General features: G+C 53.1%; 1 protein-coding gene across 2 annotated transcripts; it reads left to right on the top strand.

Moving 5' to 3' along the window:
* Nucleotides 1–1,975: 1,975 nt before the first annotated feature.
* SEPTIN3 (septin 3) lies at nucleotides 1,976–14,532 on the top strand. Of its 2 annotated transcripts, none has more exons than XM_010224480.2 (10): nucleotides 1,976–2,216; nucleotides 7,683–7,874; nucleotides 8,122–8,250; nucleotides 8,557–8,638; nucleotides 9,347–9,484; nucleotides 9,784–9,901; nucleotides 10,098–10,193; nucleotides 12,215–12,314; nucleotides 12,830–12,881; nucleotides 14,160–14,532. In XM_010224480.2, exons 1-10 carry the CDS (start codon nucleotides 2,207–2,209, stop codon nucleotides 14,293–14,295), a joined length of 1,053 nt encoding a protein of 350 aa, XP_010222782.1. In that variant the 5' UTR covers nucleotides 1,976–2,206; the 3' UTR covers nucleotides 14,296–14,532. The 2 variants fall into 2 exon arrangements, with proteins under 2 accessions (XP_010222782.1, XP_010222783.1); XM_010224481.2 differs by having other exon boundaries at nucleotides 12,218–12,314.
* Nucleotides 14,533–14,628: the final 96 nt, after the last annotated feature.

The raw sequence follows: 14,628 nt of genomic DNA on the forward strand, positions 1-14,628 counted from the left end.
CTGCTCTGCCCTCATCGGGGGCCGCGGCGGCGCCCGTCCCGGCACCACGGAGCCAGCCCCCATCCCCTCTGCAGCTGGGCTCCCGCCGTGGGCCGTGGCGAACAGCACAGCGCCCACCAAGCGCAGCTCCCTCCTGGTGACCCTCCGCCGCAGCGCCTGGGCAGCCCCCCGGGACCGGCAGCGCCTCGCGGCCCCCCGGGAGCTGCCGCGCGAGGTGGCAGCGGTGGCAGCAGCGGCACCGCGGCCCCAGCCCTTCCCCGCCATGGCCCCCTCGACCCGCCGGCCGCCCCTGGGCCCTGGGGGAAGACCCGCGGGGTCTGAGGGGCCAAGCAGCGCCCTGCTGCCCCGGGGAGAGACGCCGGTGGCCGTGCTTCGCCCGCACCCTGACACACAGAGGGGATCAGCCCCGGTCACCCCCATCCTCCCTCAGCCGCGGCGTGATGACCCCGGCGATGCTGAGACAGTGGCAAAGGCACTGGGCCCTGGGCTGCCGGCGAGCACCACTGCAGGGAGCTTGGGCAGCACTGGTGGGTCTCCCGGCCTGGCCCGGCCTGGCCGACGCGTGAGTCCGATGCGGGGCGCGAGGGTGCAGGGACGCTATCGCTGTGGCACAGCATGGGAGCTGTTCTTGCTGGGAGCTCCACAGGGGGATGGGGCTTGAAGGCAGCTTTTCAGTGCAGAGGGGGATTTCTAAATGCTCCTATCATCTGCAGGGTCTGTTGTTGCTGTTGTTGTTTTTTGCTCTTGCAAAGGGAGGCAGGTGCTCAAAACCCTCCACAAAATATAAGTTTGCGAGGCACTCTGCAGCCAGGCTCCTGCAGGTGGGACTGCCGCGTGAGGACATCCCTGAAAAGTTGGGCTGTGTTAAAAGAAAGAGCTGTCGTTCCGCTGAGGGGTGATGTGCTGGATGCTCAATCGCGCTGGCGGTCGGTGCTGCCCCAGGGGGACGCGTCTCGACACGGCACCGCAGCGCTGCCGCGCTCGGGCAGGGCCCAGTGTGGGAGAGGGTCGGTCACACTGCCCAAATGGGCTCACGGGCTTCCGGGGGAGCCAAGCCGCATATGGGATAATCCCAGGACCTGCGGATAATCCCCTGGGAGAAAGTGGTGCAGAGTGAGGGCAGTGGAGGGGCACCACTCCTACCCTCCCCGCGTCCTTGTCACCAGGACAGCCAGCGACTGTTCCTCGTGGTACCAGATTTGGGCCCGTCCCCATCACCAGAGCAGAGCAAAAGAATGGATCAGGCCAGCAAATGGCAGGAGGAGGAGATGTGGAGGGAGGAAGGGGCTCCCCCAGCCACCGCGCGGTGCATGGCAGGAAGGCGGCTGGCGCTCTGCAGGCACGGGCACATCCACCCTGACACATGCACACGGGCGCAGCCAGGCGCAGGTGCCTCCCGGGCGGCGTGGAGACGCGATCCATGCACCGTGACACAGAGCCACGCCGCCGGGCCCGCTGCTGCCGCGCTGCTCCTGTGCCTGGCACACACACACATGCACACATGTACACGCGGCTCCGCATTGGCCAGCGGTCGGGAACCGCGCTGCCAAAGGGTTTCCCATGCCTCCAAAGCTGAGCTGAAGGGCGATTCGGTTTTGAGGAGCTGTCCCCAGTTCCTTCTCTTCAGGAAAGCAGGACGAGGCCTTGCAAATGCCGGGGATACCTACAGGGAGAGGGAGCAAGACTCGCGGCATCGCCCAGCCCCACCACAACAAAACCGCAAGGGGTTAAATATCTCCCTCCATAAACAAGTGGCTGCATCCAGAGATGCTCTGCAGACAGCAGCACGCCAAGCTGCTGGGGAACAGGGAGGGAAGGAGCAAGAAAACCTGTGTGCAATGCAAGGAGGAGGGGGGCCTCCGTGTGTGTGGGGGGTCCCGGCGGCCCCACTCCCCTGCCCGCCCAGGCGGGGAGGCTCTCGCAGGCTCCGTGATGGAGCTGGGGGGGCGGGCGCGGGGGGAGATTTTGCAGCGATGTTTAATATTCAGGTCACATGACGGTGGCAGCAGGAGCAGCACCAGCATCCCTGCTCAGCTGAAACAGCCACTGGAGAAGGAGGGGAAGGAGAGGGGGGAGAGGAGGACAAGAAAGAAAGAGAGAGGTAAAAGCAGGGCTTTGTGGCTCACCGCGCTGCAGCAGCTTCAGGCTAGAAAACTGGGGGGAAGCCCAGCCCCTTGGGAGAGTGATCGGAGACAAAGGAAGCTTCATGTTCAAAGGTAGGATGCTCCGGGCTCGGCAGGGCTGGGGAACGCTGGGGCTTTCTGTGCGTACACACTCCGTGGTGCCCAGCTCCGGCCATCGGGGGTGAATATCTCCTCCAAGGGGCAGTGGAAGAAACTGGTCCTGGCGTGTATTTTTTTTTATCCTTTCTTTCTGTTTCTGTGGTAGCAGCCTGGCATCAAGGAGAAAGAGCAGAGGCGGCTGTGGTACCGATGCCGGGTAGCTGTTGCCAGGGGCTGCTCTGAAGGAAAGATATAATAGCGCTGGCCTGGGGCTAGGGAAGACCTCTCGCCTCACGGGACAGTCCTGCCACGCAGGCTGGGCCTGGGCGTGCGGGCAGGGTCTGTGACGGCGCAGCCCGGGGTGGGCGCCGCAGCTCCCTCACGAGGTGCTGAGCCACGGGGGATGCAGACGGGGAGGCTGAGGGGACACGCGCTGGCGCGGCCAGCTGCAGAGGTGCAGGGAGCCCCGCGCAGGCAGCAGGCAGAGAGCGGCCCTGCGGCGGCTGGGTAGGGATGTGCCCAGGCCCTTCGCCCCCATCTCCCGCGCCGCTGGCGAGGCTTCCGCACGCTCTGCCCTAGATTTCGCGGCCGCCGTGGCAGGGCCGGGCTCCTGCCCAAGCCCTCTGCAAGGCAGGGTGCTGAGTGCACCCACAGGGAGGCAGCCCCAAGGAGGCGGCAGCCTGGGATAAGTTTCACGGCACCACTCGAAATGGCCAGTGGTCCCTGGCAAAAGAAACTGGGTAAAGAAAATGTATGTGCCTTGCATCCTGAGGTGAGGTGGTGTGTCCCGCATGGTTTGGCCTTGGCACTGTGTGGCTAGGAGAAATACCCTGGAGATCAGCATGGCATGGGAGGGAAAGGGAGTTCTCTGATGGCCAAGCACCTAATTAGGTGCCTCCGTGAGTGCAGAGCCGGGAGCGGGCATCACTGCCCACAAGCCCTGAGAGAGCCGCGCCACAGCTGCAGCCGCTTGCTCCCTCGGAGCCGGTGCAGCCCGTGCAGGGCCCGCGCCTCTGCTGTGCTCACGCTTCAGAGCCTTCCCGCCTGTGCCTGGGGCACCAGCAGGGAGTGGGAACGCGAGCCCCAGGCCACGCAGGTGAAGGGGCTGGAGCGAGATGTGCGTCTGGATCACTGCCGCCAGCGGGAGCAGGATGTCTTTTGCCGAAGGAACGGGAGGAGACCGACGGGGAGTGTGTGGCTGCATTATGAGCGTTATAAGTGCGTGGCCTTTCCTTGCTGGAAGCTGGGTTTCCTTGTGAAGGGATGGTTTCTACCCCTCCCTCCGCGTTGCCACTCAGACAAAGAAAGGGAAGGCAGGGGGAGGGGACAAGGCTGTATCTAGGTTATCGGGTCTGGTCTTCCCCCCGGATAGGAGTAAACCTTCCCCCCAGATAGGAGTAAACCAAGTCCTGGCCACCCGAGCCCTGTAACACATCTCATGAGGCCACTGCCATCCCAGCCAACTGCTGGGAACATCGGGGTGCTAGTGGTGCCCTGCAGCAGCGGCGTTCGTTCACTGCCGGCCGCGTTCGCTGGCCTCCCAGCGAGAGGCTTGCAGGGGCCTGGTGAGTGCTGGGCCAGCAGGTCCTGCTGGAGCCTCTGGGGCAGTCACGGCCTCCTCCGGCCCTGCCTGCCCTGGGCCGGGCGCTGCAGCCCTCCCCGCTGCAGGCTGCGATGGGAGCGCTATGCTGCGAGAGCAGTGTCCTCCCAGAGACTCCGGTTATCACTGGCAGCCCAGCCATCTCCTGCCACCTTCTGCCACCTCCTGCCACTTCCCACCACCTCCTGCCAGGAGGGAGCTGGGGAGCAGAGGTATCACCAACCACCACCCTCTCAGATCAGCCTGTGCTTAGCAGGCAGAACAAAGCAGCAGTGAAAAGGCTGGTAATGCAAGCAGCGGATGCTCGTCGTTAACCTCCCCTAATCCTCTATTCATTATCAGCTACATTGACCATCGTCCCTATCATGAATTTATTACAGGGACAGGGAGCCGTTGAAGGGTCTACAGGATGTGCCTAGGATGCATAATGCTGCTCCTCGAGCACTCGCCAAGGGCTCAGTGAGGTTTCATAGCAGTGCCAGCATTACTTCATACGTGACAGAGATATTCCCAGCAGAGCGGGTAGATATGTTTCCTGCCTCAAGGTGTTTCTCATGCCTCTGTCTGCACACCCTGACCTTGCTGCTTCCTGAGTTGTCGCCTTGGACTCATCCGTGGAAGTCAGGAGGTGGAAAATTGCAGGCGCAAAGCTGAGTGCTTAGATACCTCTTTGTAAAATGGGGGCTTGTCTTTCAGATGTGGCATGGGGAGAGAAGAAGGTAAGAGAAAGAGGATACTGTCTACTCTGAGACTTTGAATATCCTAAATCAAAACTTTCCCTCTCCCTCTTTTCCCCAAATCACTGACAGAAAATCCGGGAAATATTTAAGGGGACTTTAGGAGTTCTTTTCACCTGATTTGAGAGCTTTTTGTAGTACTTTCTTCAGGTGTTTAAGACCTGACACCGAAAAGCCTGCTCTAGACTTTGCAAGTTCCCAGCTCCAGCAGCAAAACCTGCAATGTGCACAGCACAGCTGGCAACATCTGGCAACTCTGGGCAAAGTGTCCTTCAGTGCCATGGGAGGGACAAGCCAGGAACATTCCTGTGAACCTTGGAGTTGTCTGGTAGCTTCTTCCCTCCTTATTTCTCCCCATGTAAGAAAAAGGAGTCAAAGGAATAAAAGAGGGCAACAGACTCCTCAAAGAGAAGCTCCTGCCCAGGCAGCAAAGGCTCCTTGGCTTGTCCTGCTCAGCCCACACCACCAGCCCCGCAGGGAGGCTGCTTAGGGAACCACAGGATCATTATGGTTGGAAAAGACCTTCACCTGCGCTCTCTTCTCTGGAGATGTGTTTGTTGCCCAGGCTTCCTTCCCACATTCTTGACCTGCTCCTCGTTTACCTCCAGGGCTTTATTCGCTCTCTGTTATCGTAATAGCCAGACACTTCACTTCCTTTAATGCACTGATCCTTGCGACTGTCAGAAGAGCTCTTAGGCCGGAGGGAGACAGGAGGCAGATGCAGTTCCTGCAGTCTGGAGTGCGGGAGCCTCATGCTCTGGGAAACTCTCCCCCCCTCTTACCCTGCATTAGAGGGTTGGCACCTTGTGGCCAGGAACAGCAAGCAATAGCTGTGCTTGCTCTCACCTTTGGTCTCCTCCATAGTCATCCTCACCAGGGCTTGGGCCCAGGCACCACCTCGCGAGCAGGGCCCTGTGGGCTCGGAGCTGGTGAGTGCTGTGTGGCAACCGGGGCTGCGGCACAGCGGGCCCCACAGCACACGCGCTACAGGGCAGAGCATGAGCAAAGGGAAGGAGAGCAGAGCTGGCGGGGCCGGCCCTCCCTGCCCTGCCACATAGATGGTTCTCCTGGCTGGCAGCATCTTTGAGAAAGCTGGAAAAAGACATCAGGAGCCTCGGGGGATGCTTTGTCAGCAGGAAAGGCACAGACTAGTTGTGACGTGTGGACGAGCAGATCACAGCTGAGGAGCACTCAGCTCAGCAGCCTGCCTCACCGTACAGCTCCCCGCTGGCATACGGAGCTCACGTTGGCCAGCTTGGCTCAGGCCATCAGTCCAGCTTGTGCTGTGCCCCCACCGGCTGATGCTCAGTGCTTCAGAAGAAGGTGGTGACAGCTAAGAGTGCACCTGCTCCATGGGAAAGAGAGGGGACATCCTCTGGGCAGGTCTGTCCCCTGAGCACGGGGAAATGGAGCGGGTGCGAAGCTGATACCCTTAGGAGATCACTGGCTGTGCCCTGCATGGGCGGCTGTGCTGCTGGGCAACACAGCCCTCCTGAGGAGACACTTCTCCCAGTTTAACATAAAACACTTTCTAAAGCAAAATGAGCTGTGCACAGGCACCTTTCTCCTTGCTAAGGGTGGCCCTTCTGCAAGTTCTGTAACATCTTGGGATATTAAAGCTTATGTAAAACATAATTTTTTCCCTATGTAGAGCAGCCCTTCATGTCTGCATCAAAGCTTTGACATGGAAATGCTGGGCTGGAACACCAGCTGCCCAGGCAGACTAACTCCGTCCTTGAACAAAACCCCTCTGCCCTCTCTGTCTCTGTGTGACCTGGCTGAGCTGCCACCAGTGTCCCAGGCTGGTGCTGACAGTGTCCCTACCTCTGCCACCTCTGACCTGTTCCCCGCTCCAAGTGGCCTCTCAGATACCAAATGACAGTTGTCTGTCTGGCCACTTGCCTGCCACTCTGCAGCCAGTGGGTTCTGCTGAGAGGAGAAAAAAAAAAAAAGAAAGAAAAAAGATTAAAAGGAATAATTCAGTGTGGGTTACTTGAACCGAAGTGGTAACCAAAATAGTAAAGTGCTTACCAAGCAAGCTGTCCTTGTCCTGAAAAAATAACCATCTAATGAGACAAAGCATGGAGGAGCCAAGTGATTGGAGTGGGAGAGGCTCTAGTTTGCAGCTGTTTCATATATTGAAGGTATTTGGCTCCCATCCCTTTTATCTTCTTTTCTGGATTCAACCCTCAAGCCTCCCTTCCCCACCAACTGCAACTTTTCTTGCGTGTCCTGTCCTCTCCCAACACCCAGCTTCTCCCCAGGGTGGTCAGGAGATGCTTGCTAACGAGAAAAACAGGAGGCAGCGATAAGCAGGTGAGGTCTGACCCAAGCCAAGTGTGTCCTTACCTGATAAGGAGGGGTAGGAAGGCCGGAAACCACACAGGCCTTCCCTTTTACTGGTTTGTTTTACGTAGAAGAAACAAGGAGGAAAAAGTGAGGAATGAAAGGTGAAGCTGCAAAATTCCTTGGCAGACATGACAGAAACTTCTGATCTACAGGTAGGAGGCAAAATCAGAGGTTGTTCCACCCCTGCCTTCCTCCAAAGACATCAGAGCACATAGCACAATGAGTAGCACAGGCTCCCGTAGGACACAGAGGCTCTTCTCTCTGGTGTGGCCAAGCTTGCAACGCCTCACGTTAAATTCCAAGCTCTGTTTTGATGCCAGGGTTCGACACATGATCATTTTGAAAGGGAAGTCTATTCCATTGCAAATTTCAGGGCCCGTGCTTAACTTGAAGGGAGTAAAACATTGGTGGTCTTGGTGAGAATGGGGAGAAAAAAAGAGAATGGAGATGCGCAGACCTTATGACTTCTGATTAGCAGTGAAGTCAGCAGCGCCTGATCTGCTGCTGTTATTTGCTGGTAGCCACTAGTATGTTCAGTGTTTCAAGAGCCCCATATTTCATCTTCTCAAACTAGAGCGATACATAGAAAAGTATGCTAGAAAATCTAGATGCTCCCCCATGAAGGTTCTTACTGCTAAAATCATTTCATTCAGTCATACTCAGCCACCAGTTCTTGAAGCAAACGTCAAGGTTCGCTTTGAGGAACGCATCGTGATTAGACAGGCCTTTGTTACACCCAAATGATTATTTTTTTCATTTTTTCTCCCTGTGCAGGGCCAGTGGAGAGCAAAAACGAGGCAGCCATGTCTGAACTGGTCCCAGAGCCACGGCAAAAACCAGCTGTGCCAATGAAGCCAATGGGCATTAATGCCAACTTGCTAGGCTACATCGGGATTGACACCATCATTGAGCAGATGCGCAAGAAGACCATGAAGACAGGTTTCGACTTCAACATCATGGTTGTAGGTAGGCAGGGATCAACTGAAGTCCTGGGAACCATGGCAGGACACTCTCCCAAAAGGCCAGGTGGGAGCGCGAGCCCTATTGGGAGGCACGAGGGAGCAGGCAGTGATTGCAGTGGGAGCAAAGGGCAGCTGGCACAAGGCAAGAAGATGTCTCCAGAGTTTTCTCTCGCCAGCCCCGTTCCGTCCTCTGGGCCTCCCCATCCCCGGGCTGTGGCAGATGTCATGAGCTTCTTCTTTGCAATCCTCAGGTCAGAGTGGGCTGGGGAAGTCGACGCTGGTGAACACCCTCTTCAAATCCCAGGTGAGCCGCAAATCTTCAGGCTGGAACCGCGAGGAGAAGATCCCCAAGACGGTGGAGATCAAAGCCATTGGCCACGGTAAGAGCTGCACTGCTGTAGGGTGGGTAATTCCCATTATCCTCAAGAGCTCGTTAGGCCATAGATTGAGCACAAATCCATTTTCATGTGACAGAGTGGTTTAGTGCACAGGTTATCAAAAAATGAGGAAGGAACGGAGGTGGAATCCCAGCTGTCCAGGCATGCAGTGACCCAGCCTGGCCTGTTCACGCTTGCTGGGCAGGGGTAAGCGCAGAGTACTCTCGTTCCCTTGCAGGACACAGAGATGTATTTCGTGATGGAGCAAGTCCCCAGGAGGTGTATGATCATTTGTAATTTCTTCCCCAGTCATTGAAGAAGGTGGTGTCAAGATGAAGCTGACTGTGATTGACACCCCAGGATTTGGGGACCAGATCAACAACGAGAACTGGTGAGTACTACACAGTCAGGACCTTGTGTCCCAGAAAGGGCTGCCTCTAACACAGCAAATAGAGTAACTCCCATCTGGGGCACTTGAGGGCTGGGAAAAGTAATGGGGATGTGAAATTGTGAATGCCCTGGTTTCTTGTGCTTGCTTGGAGGTATGCACACAAACACAACAAGTGCCTTAAAACTCTCGGCCTCATTCAAACACTCACCTCCTCCCACTCGTTCTGTCTCAACCCTGCAGCCCTCTCCTAACGCCTGTAAAATGCAGTGATGCTGTCAGCCCACCCACTGCCAGGAAGTCAGACAAAAAATGTAGTCTCCTTCCCAGGCTGACAGTTCATCCAAATTCTGCATATAGTCCTTTACCTGAAATTTAGCAGATTCAAGTTATTTTGCCCATCCTGAACCAATTCCATTTTTCCCTGTATTTCTCTCAAAGAGCAGCTTTCAGAAGGCCCTTACCATGCCACTAATGGCTCTTTCTTTTCCCCTTCCAATGATTTATTAACTAATTTCAACAGCGGTTTTGCAAAAAAACCTGATCTCAGCTACAGGAACTCTTAAACATCTGCACTGATGGTGAGGTGTTAGTGCAGGATTTTTTCTTACCCCAGAGCCTGCTTTACTGCTGTCAGAGCTGGGAACACTGTAGGCAGGAACATGAGGAGATTTGTACCTGTCTATTCATCTGTCTCTCCCACTGTAACAGCTGGGAACCTATTGAGAAATACATCAATGAGCAATACGAAAAGTTTTTGAAAGAGGAAGTGAATATTGCAAGGAAGAAACGAATTCCAGACACACGAGTACACTGCTGCCTCTACTTCATCTCCCCCACAGGCCACTCGTACGTATACAACCCCTTCCTTTCTCAAGCCCATAGTGCTGCTGTGTCAGATAAATACTCTACACTGCTCTGTGCCAGCCATGGGACCAGGGATCCTGCCTGTGGGGCAGACCACATTTGGGGCATCTGGGACTTGAAATGGGTCTAGATAACAAGGGAGGAGAAGAGATTATGGCGGCAACAAGCAGAGAATGACCAAGCAAGGTTTACTCAATGCACTGATGCTTGGGAGGATCATTCATGTGACAGATGGGGAGGGTAAAATGATCCCTTTCATGTTGCTCCCTCCCTGGCTGCAGCCTGAGGCCTTTAGACCTGGAGTTCATGAAACATCTCAGCAAGGTAGTGAACATCATCCCTGTTATTGCCAAGGCTGACACCATGACTTTGGAGGAGAAGACTGAATTCAAACAAAGAGTGAGTATCTCGTCCTTTGCAGGGGACCCTTCCCCACCCCAGCTCAAGCTCTCACCTTGCCACATACTTCCCTGCAAACAGCCCCTCCAACCTTTCCCCTCTGGAAAAATGTGCCAAGCATGTTTGCCCAACTGTCCTGCCTGCCTTCCCTTCAAGCTTGTGTGGCTCATTGCTTCAAAATGTTCTCTCTGCTCAGGTGCGCAAAGAGCTAGAAGTAAATGGCATCGAGTTTTACCCCCAGAAAGAATTTGATGAGGACCTGGAGGATAAAACAGAGAACGACAAAATCAGGGTAGGAAACACTTCATCATGGGAGCAGAAGGGCAAGGGGCAAAGACTGGTCAAATTTAATGAGTGTGAATGAAACACAAAGTCACTAGAAGCTTTAAAGTGCTTTATGGTACCTGGGTGAAAAATTCAATAAATGTAAGGGATGGTCCTTCATCCAGGGCCTTCATTCAGTTTAATTCATCCCTGTCATTATCACAGAGTGCTCTAAGGGCTGAGTGAGGAAGGACTATGCTTCATCTTCTCTTGCTGAATGCTTTATTTGGTCTCTGTTAAGGATTAAAGAGACCTGGTATGCAGCTGATGCCCAGCCTCTGACTGTCCCAGGCAACTGCCCCATAAGCACTTTCATCCACTGATCAAAACCTCTCTGAAAGTAGTCTGGTTTGTTGTGCTCCTAGTCCTTGTGAAAAGGCTCATCCAATCACAGTAATTTGCAGCCTGTGTTTGTTCATGATCACGTTGTACCTAGGGTTATGTCTGTGTTCTTGTAGCAATACTGACTCGAGCAGTTCTCCTGCCTAGTGATTCCTTCCACTGCTCAGGCATTTGTAGAGAACCACATTATCCTCTGCTGGCTTTCTGATCAGCTAAACCAGACAAGCTCCCTAGAATGGACTTCCAATTTCTCAATACTCCATCCTCCTCGCTTATTTTTCTGGACTTGTTCCAATTTGACTTGATTTCCTAGCAGAGTTTTCTGATATGGATACGCTGTGCTCTGTGGAGAGATCTGAACTATAAGCCCTTGGACCACATGTGTTTTTTAAACTAATGCATCACATCACTGCCTTGTGGGCATCTTGTGACCGACTAGCACATGCTGTCCCTCCCCTCCTTCAGTGCTTGCTTGTTCATGAGCTGCCAAGCTCCAGCAGAAAATCTCACTGATGCTTCCTAAATGCTTCCCTTGGTGCCGCAACTTTCTGCACATCTTCCTGGATAACAACCCACCCTGCCTCCGTGCCGACAACACCGCCTGGCTCTCTGATGTTAGTGCATTTAATTATCCCACTCCTCATTGCTGTGGCAAGGCATTAGTGAAACCACATTGGCTTCCATGACAGTCTTCAAGAAACTCCGCAGCCTTGCAGCCTGACACTAGTCCTTTCAGCTCCCTGTGCTGTCACATCCCATCAGAAATTCCCATGTTCCCCAGCTTAATTAATCGTTTCCCATATGGCAACACAACACATATTCTTGGGAAGACCAGATGGGTTTGACTATTCTACACATTTTGTTCTGCATTTCAGCCCCATGGTCTTAAGTTGGTAGTTTCAAATGTAAGAATCACCTTTAAAAACAATAAAAAAAACCCCACTCCATTCTGTGATAATTGAAGTTCCTTTCTGGGCCCAGGGTTATCTATAAAACTTAGCAAGTCTGTGAACCTTTTGGACATACTAGGGTCTCCTGCACCTGGGGACAGGTGCTTTCTCTCAGTCTTCTAGAGAATTTATGTTCCCTGATAGCCTCATCTACTGTCCGAGCACCCCATCCCATTCCTGGCCTTTTGGAGTACCAACTATTTCAGATGTTAGATTTTGGACATTCATGTATCCTGTTGGGGGAGATTATTTTACATTATTTTGCATCCTCTCCTTCTGGTTAGGGATTACAAACTGTTTGGTGAAATGCAGTTTGCTCACTGCAAACTATCCCTATGAGGAGTCTTCAGCCAACAGACCTTCCCCTGGTTACACCAAGAAATCACCTTCCGGTCACATCCTCCCCTTAAGAAATGCTGAGGATGTGTGCAGAAAACCTCTGCCCCGTTCTCCAGAACCTTGGCACTGCTGCCAGCTGCATGCTGAGCTCTGGCTGGGCAAGGACACCTGTAAAGTAAGGGCTCGAAATGCCAGCGATAGCACTGACGGGTGAAGGGGACAGCCAATTAAAGTGTTGCTCTGGAAAAGTTGTTACTTTGCAGGCGGCTTTGTGCTTGGTGAGCTGAGCACCGGGGAACGGTGACGCTGCTGCTCACTGCAATGGGCTCAACAGGTCTCTCCTTGTGTCTCTCCCCAGCAGGAGAGCATGCCCTTCGCAGTGGTGGGTAGCGACAAGGAATACCAGGTGAACGGCAAAAGAGTCCTGGGCAGAAAAACACCTTGGGGGATCATCGAAGGTAAAGAAAGTCTTGCTTCGGGGGCACTAAAGCATCTCTGCAGGCCCCAGTAATAGGCCAAGGTCCAAATGTGTTTCCCATTGCTACATTCCCATGGCTTTTGTGATAAGCTTTGTAAAACCAAGGAAAAGAAGAAATTTCAGATAGCTCTGTTTGTAAGGAACTGCCATGGCCACTGCAGTACTGCTGACTGGCTGAAGGTGGAACAAGCTGAACACCACCAGGGCAAAGCTGATTTCCTGAGGCTTCCTTGATTTTCAAGGGAAAGTTCACATATGACTGCTCAGTGTGTCCACGCAGTGCTTGAGAGTGGTGTCCACACAACTGTCTGCCCTTTCTGAAGCATGCAGGCTCTGCCCACCGGGAATGTGTCTCACAGCAATGACCTTCCCATGTTCTGTAACCACAAAGAAGAGAAGAATTTTCTTTTCTTTTTCTTTATTTTAAAGAATTTTATTTTCTTTTATTAAGAAAATAAAACTACTTTCACAACTACTTTCTTTCTTTCTTTCCAGTGGAAAACCTCACTCACTGCGAATTTGCCCTACTTCGAGACTTCGTCATCAGGTGAGCCTATGATCATGCTACAATTTTTCCTCGGTGAGAAGGAAACCTTCCTGAGACTGGCCCAATGAAGTGAAACAGCCCCGATGGGAGGGAAGAAAAACCACGTTCCAGGCAGTGAAAGTTTTTGTGGATATTCCAAAGGATAGTTTGGACCAAATTAAGGGGTAGAATGTTCTAGTGTCTCTCTTAATGATGTGTATCTAACACTACTTTGCATGTATGAGGTGGATGCTTTGAGGAAAAAGAGGGTAAGCACCAGCACCCCATGCCATCCCATCAAGCGTATTAGCTAGCAACAGCTTCTAGTTGTTCCAGTTGTTCAAACATGGAATGAGATTGGAATCAGTGAGAAAGAGGCTCCTACCCAGTCCTAGGCCCTGTGACCTACCAGTTGTGAGGAATGGCCTCGAACATATGATCCAGAAGTGAAAGCTCCATATTTTATTCAGCTTTCATTGCCCTGTCTTATTCACACCCTGTCTTATGACACTATCTCAGCACAAATTATATCAGCCCTGAATTCTGTAGAAGATTTACAAAGAGCCAGGGTTTCAAAATTAACTAAAAAAAAAAGGGGGGGTATACATTAGCAATGTATACATTAGGAAATACATTATAAAGCCATCGCTCTGTGACTCATAACAGCTGTGAGTATGGTGGTAATAAGACACTTGGCCAGGCAGAGAGCTCTGACATCACCCTAATATCCTCCTTTTGTGCTCAGGACAAGTGCTTAACAGTGGTACTTACCACAGCTGTTGTGCTTTCCCCAAATCTTCTACTAGAAACATCCCAACCAAACAATAGTCACAAAACGAAAAACAAACCAAGCCCACAGGCTTTTTAAGGAGGTTAGAGACTACTGCTCATGGCAGGTTATGATCTCCAGTAGACTTAATCCACATCATCATCTCAACTCTGATGGAAGCAGGATGTGAGAAGAGATGAGTCATTGTCTGTTCCTGCACACCAGAAAGGCCAGTAAATATCCCCATTGGCACTGGTTTGAGAGGGGCATGACATTACTGAACAGAAAAGGGAGTTTCAGCCAATGCCCTACATCCTGTGTGTGCATTCTCTTGAATGATGATGCTCCAGCTATCAGTTGTGCTATAACAGTTGTACAATAAGAGCAGGGATGTTCATGAGCCAGACTAACTGGAGGAATCTTCCATTTATCTTGGGGAATAAAAGGATCCTCAGAACACTAGCCCTGACAGTGCTGATGTTAGTTGTTGTATCCTCTTTGCAACCGCGTCTCCATTTTGTCTTCTGCAGGACCCACCTTCAAGACCTAAAAGAAGTGACCCACAACATCCACTACGAGACCTACAGGGCCAAGCGGCTGAATGACAACGGAGGGCTGCCCCCCATGACCGCCGAGACAGAGGAAAGCCACGAAAGTAACCTGTGAATGACCCCTCCCTCCTGCCACCCCCTGTCTCTGCTGCCCTTGAGTCTGCCATGGACCTGTCTCTGGAGCATGTGGCACCTCCTCTGTGTGTGAGAGAGGATGTGTGCGAGCGTGTGCGTGTGTGTACCTGTGTGCCAGGGATGGACCAAAGGCATCTCCTCTCTCCTTCCTGGTGTGTCCTCCTTTTTGATTTGTCTTTTGCACTGCAGACTGTGTGTCATCTTCCTTTTTCTCATGTTCTGTGGCTCACATGTGTGTTTTGCTTAGGGGAAATAGTGCTGGGGGGTTATTTGGGGGCTCGAGGGCTCTTGGTGGTGGGAGGTATGGGGTAAG

Source organism: Tinamus guttatus, unplaced genomic scaffold (genome assembly GCF_059628265.1).
Source record: "Tinamus guttatus ecotype Peru unplaced genomic scaffold, ASM5962826v1 Tinamus_guttatus_pri_ptg000472l, whole genome shotgun sequence".
Taxonomy (NCBI): Eukaryota; Metazoa; Chordata; class Aves; order Tinamiformes; family Tinamidae; genus Tinamus; species Tinamus guttatus.

Coding starts and splice junctions, on each gene's coding strand:
- SEPTIN3 (XM_010224480.2), top strand. Junction 7,875..8,121: donor CTTCAACATCATGGTTGTAG/GTAGGCAGGGAT, acceptor TGCAATCCTCAG/GTCAGAGTGGGCTGGGGAAG. Junction 12,882..14,159: donor CTTCGAGACTTCGTCATCAG/GTGAGCCTATGA, acceptor TGTCTTCTGCAG/GACCCACCTTCAAGACCTAA.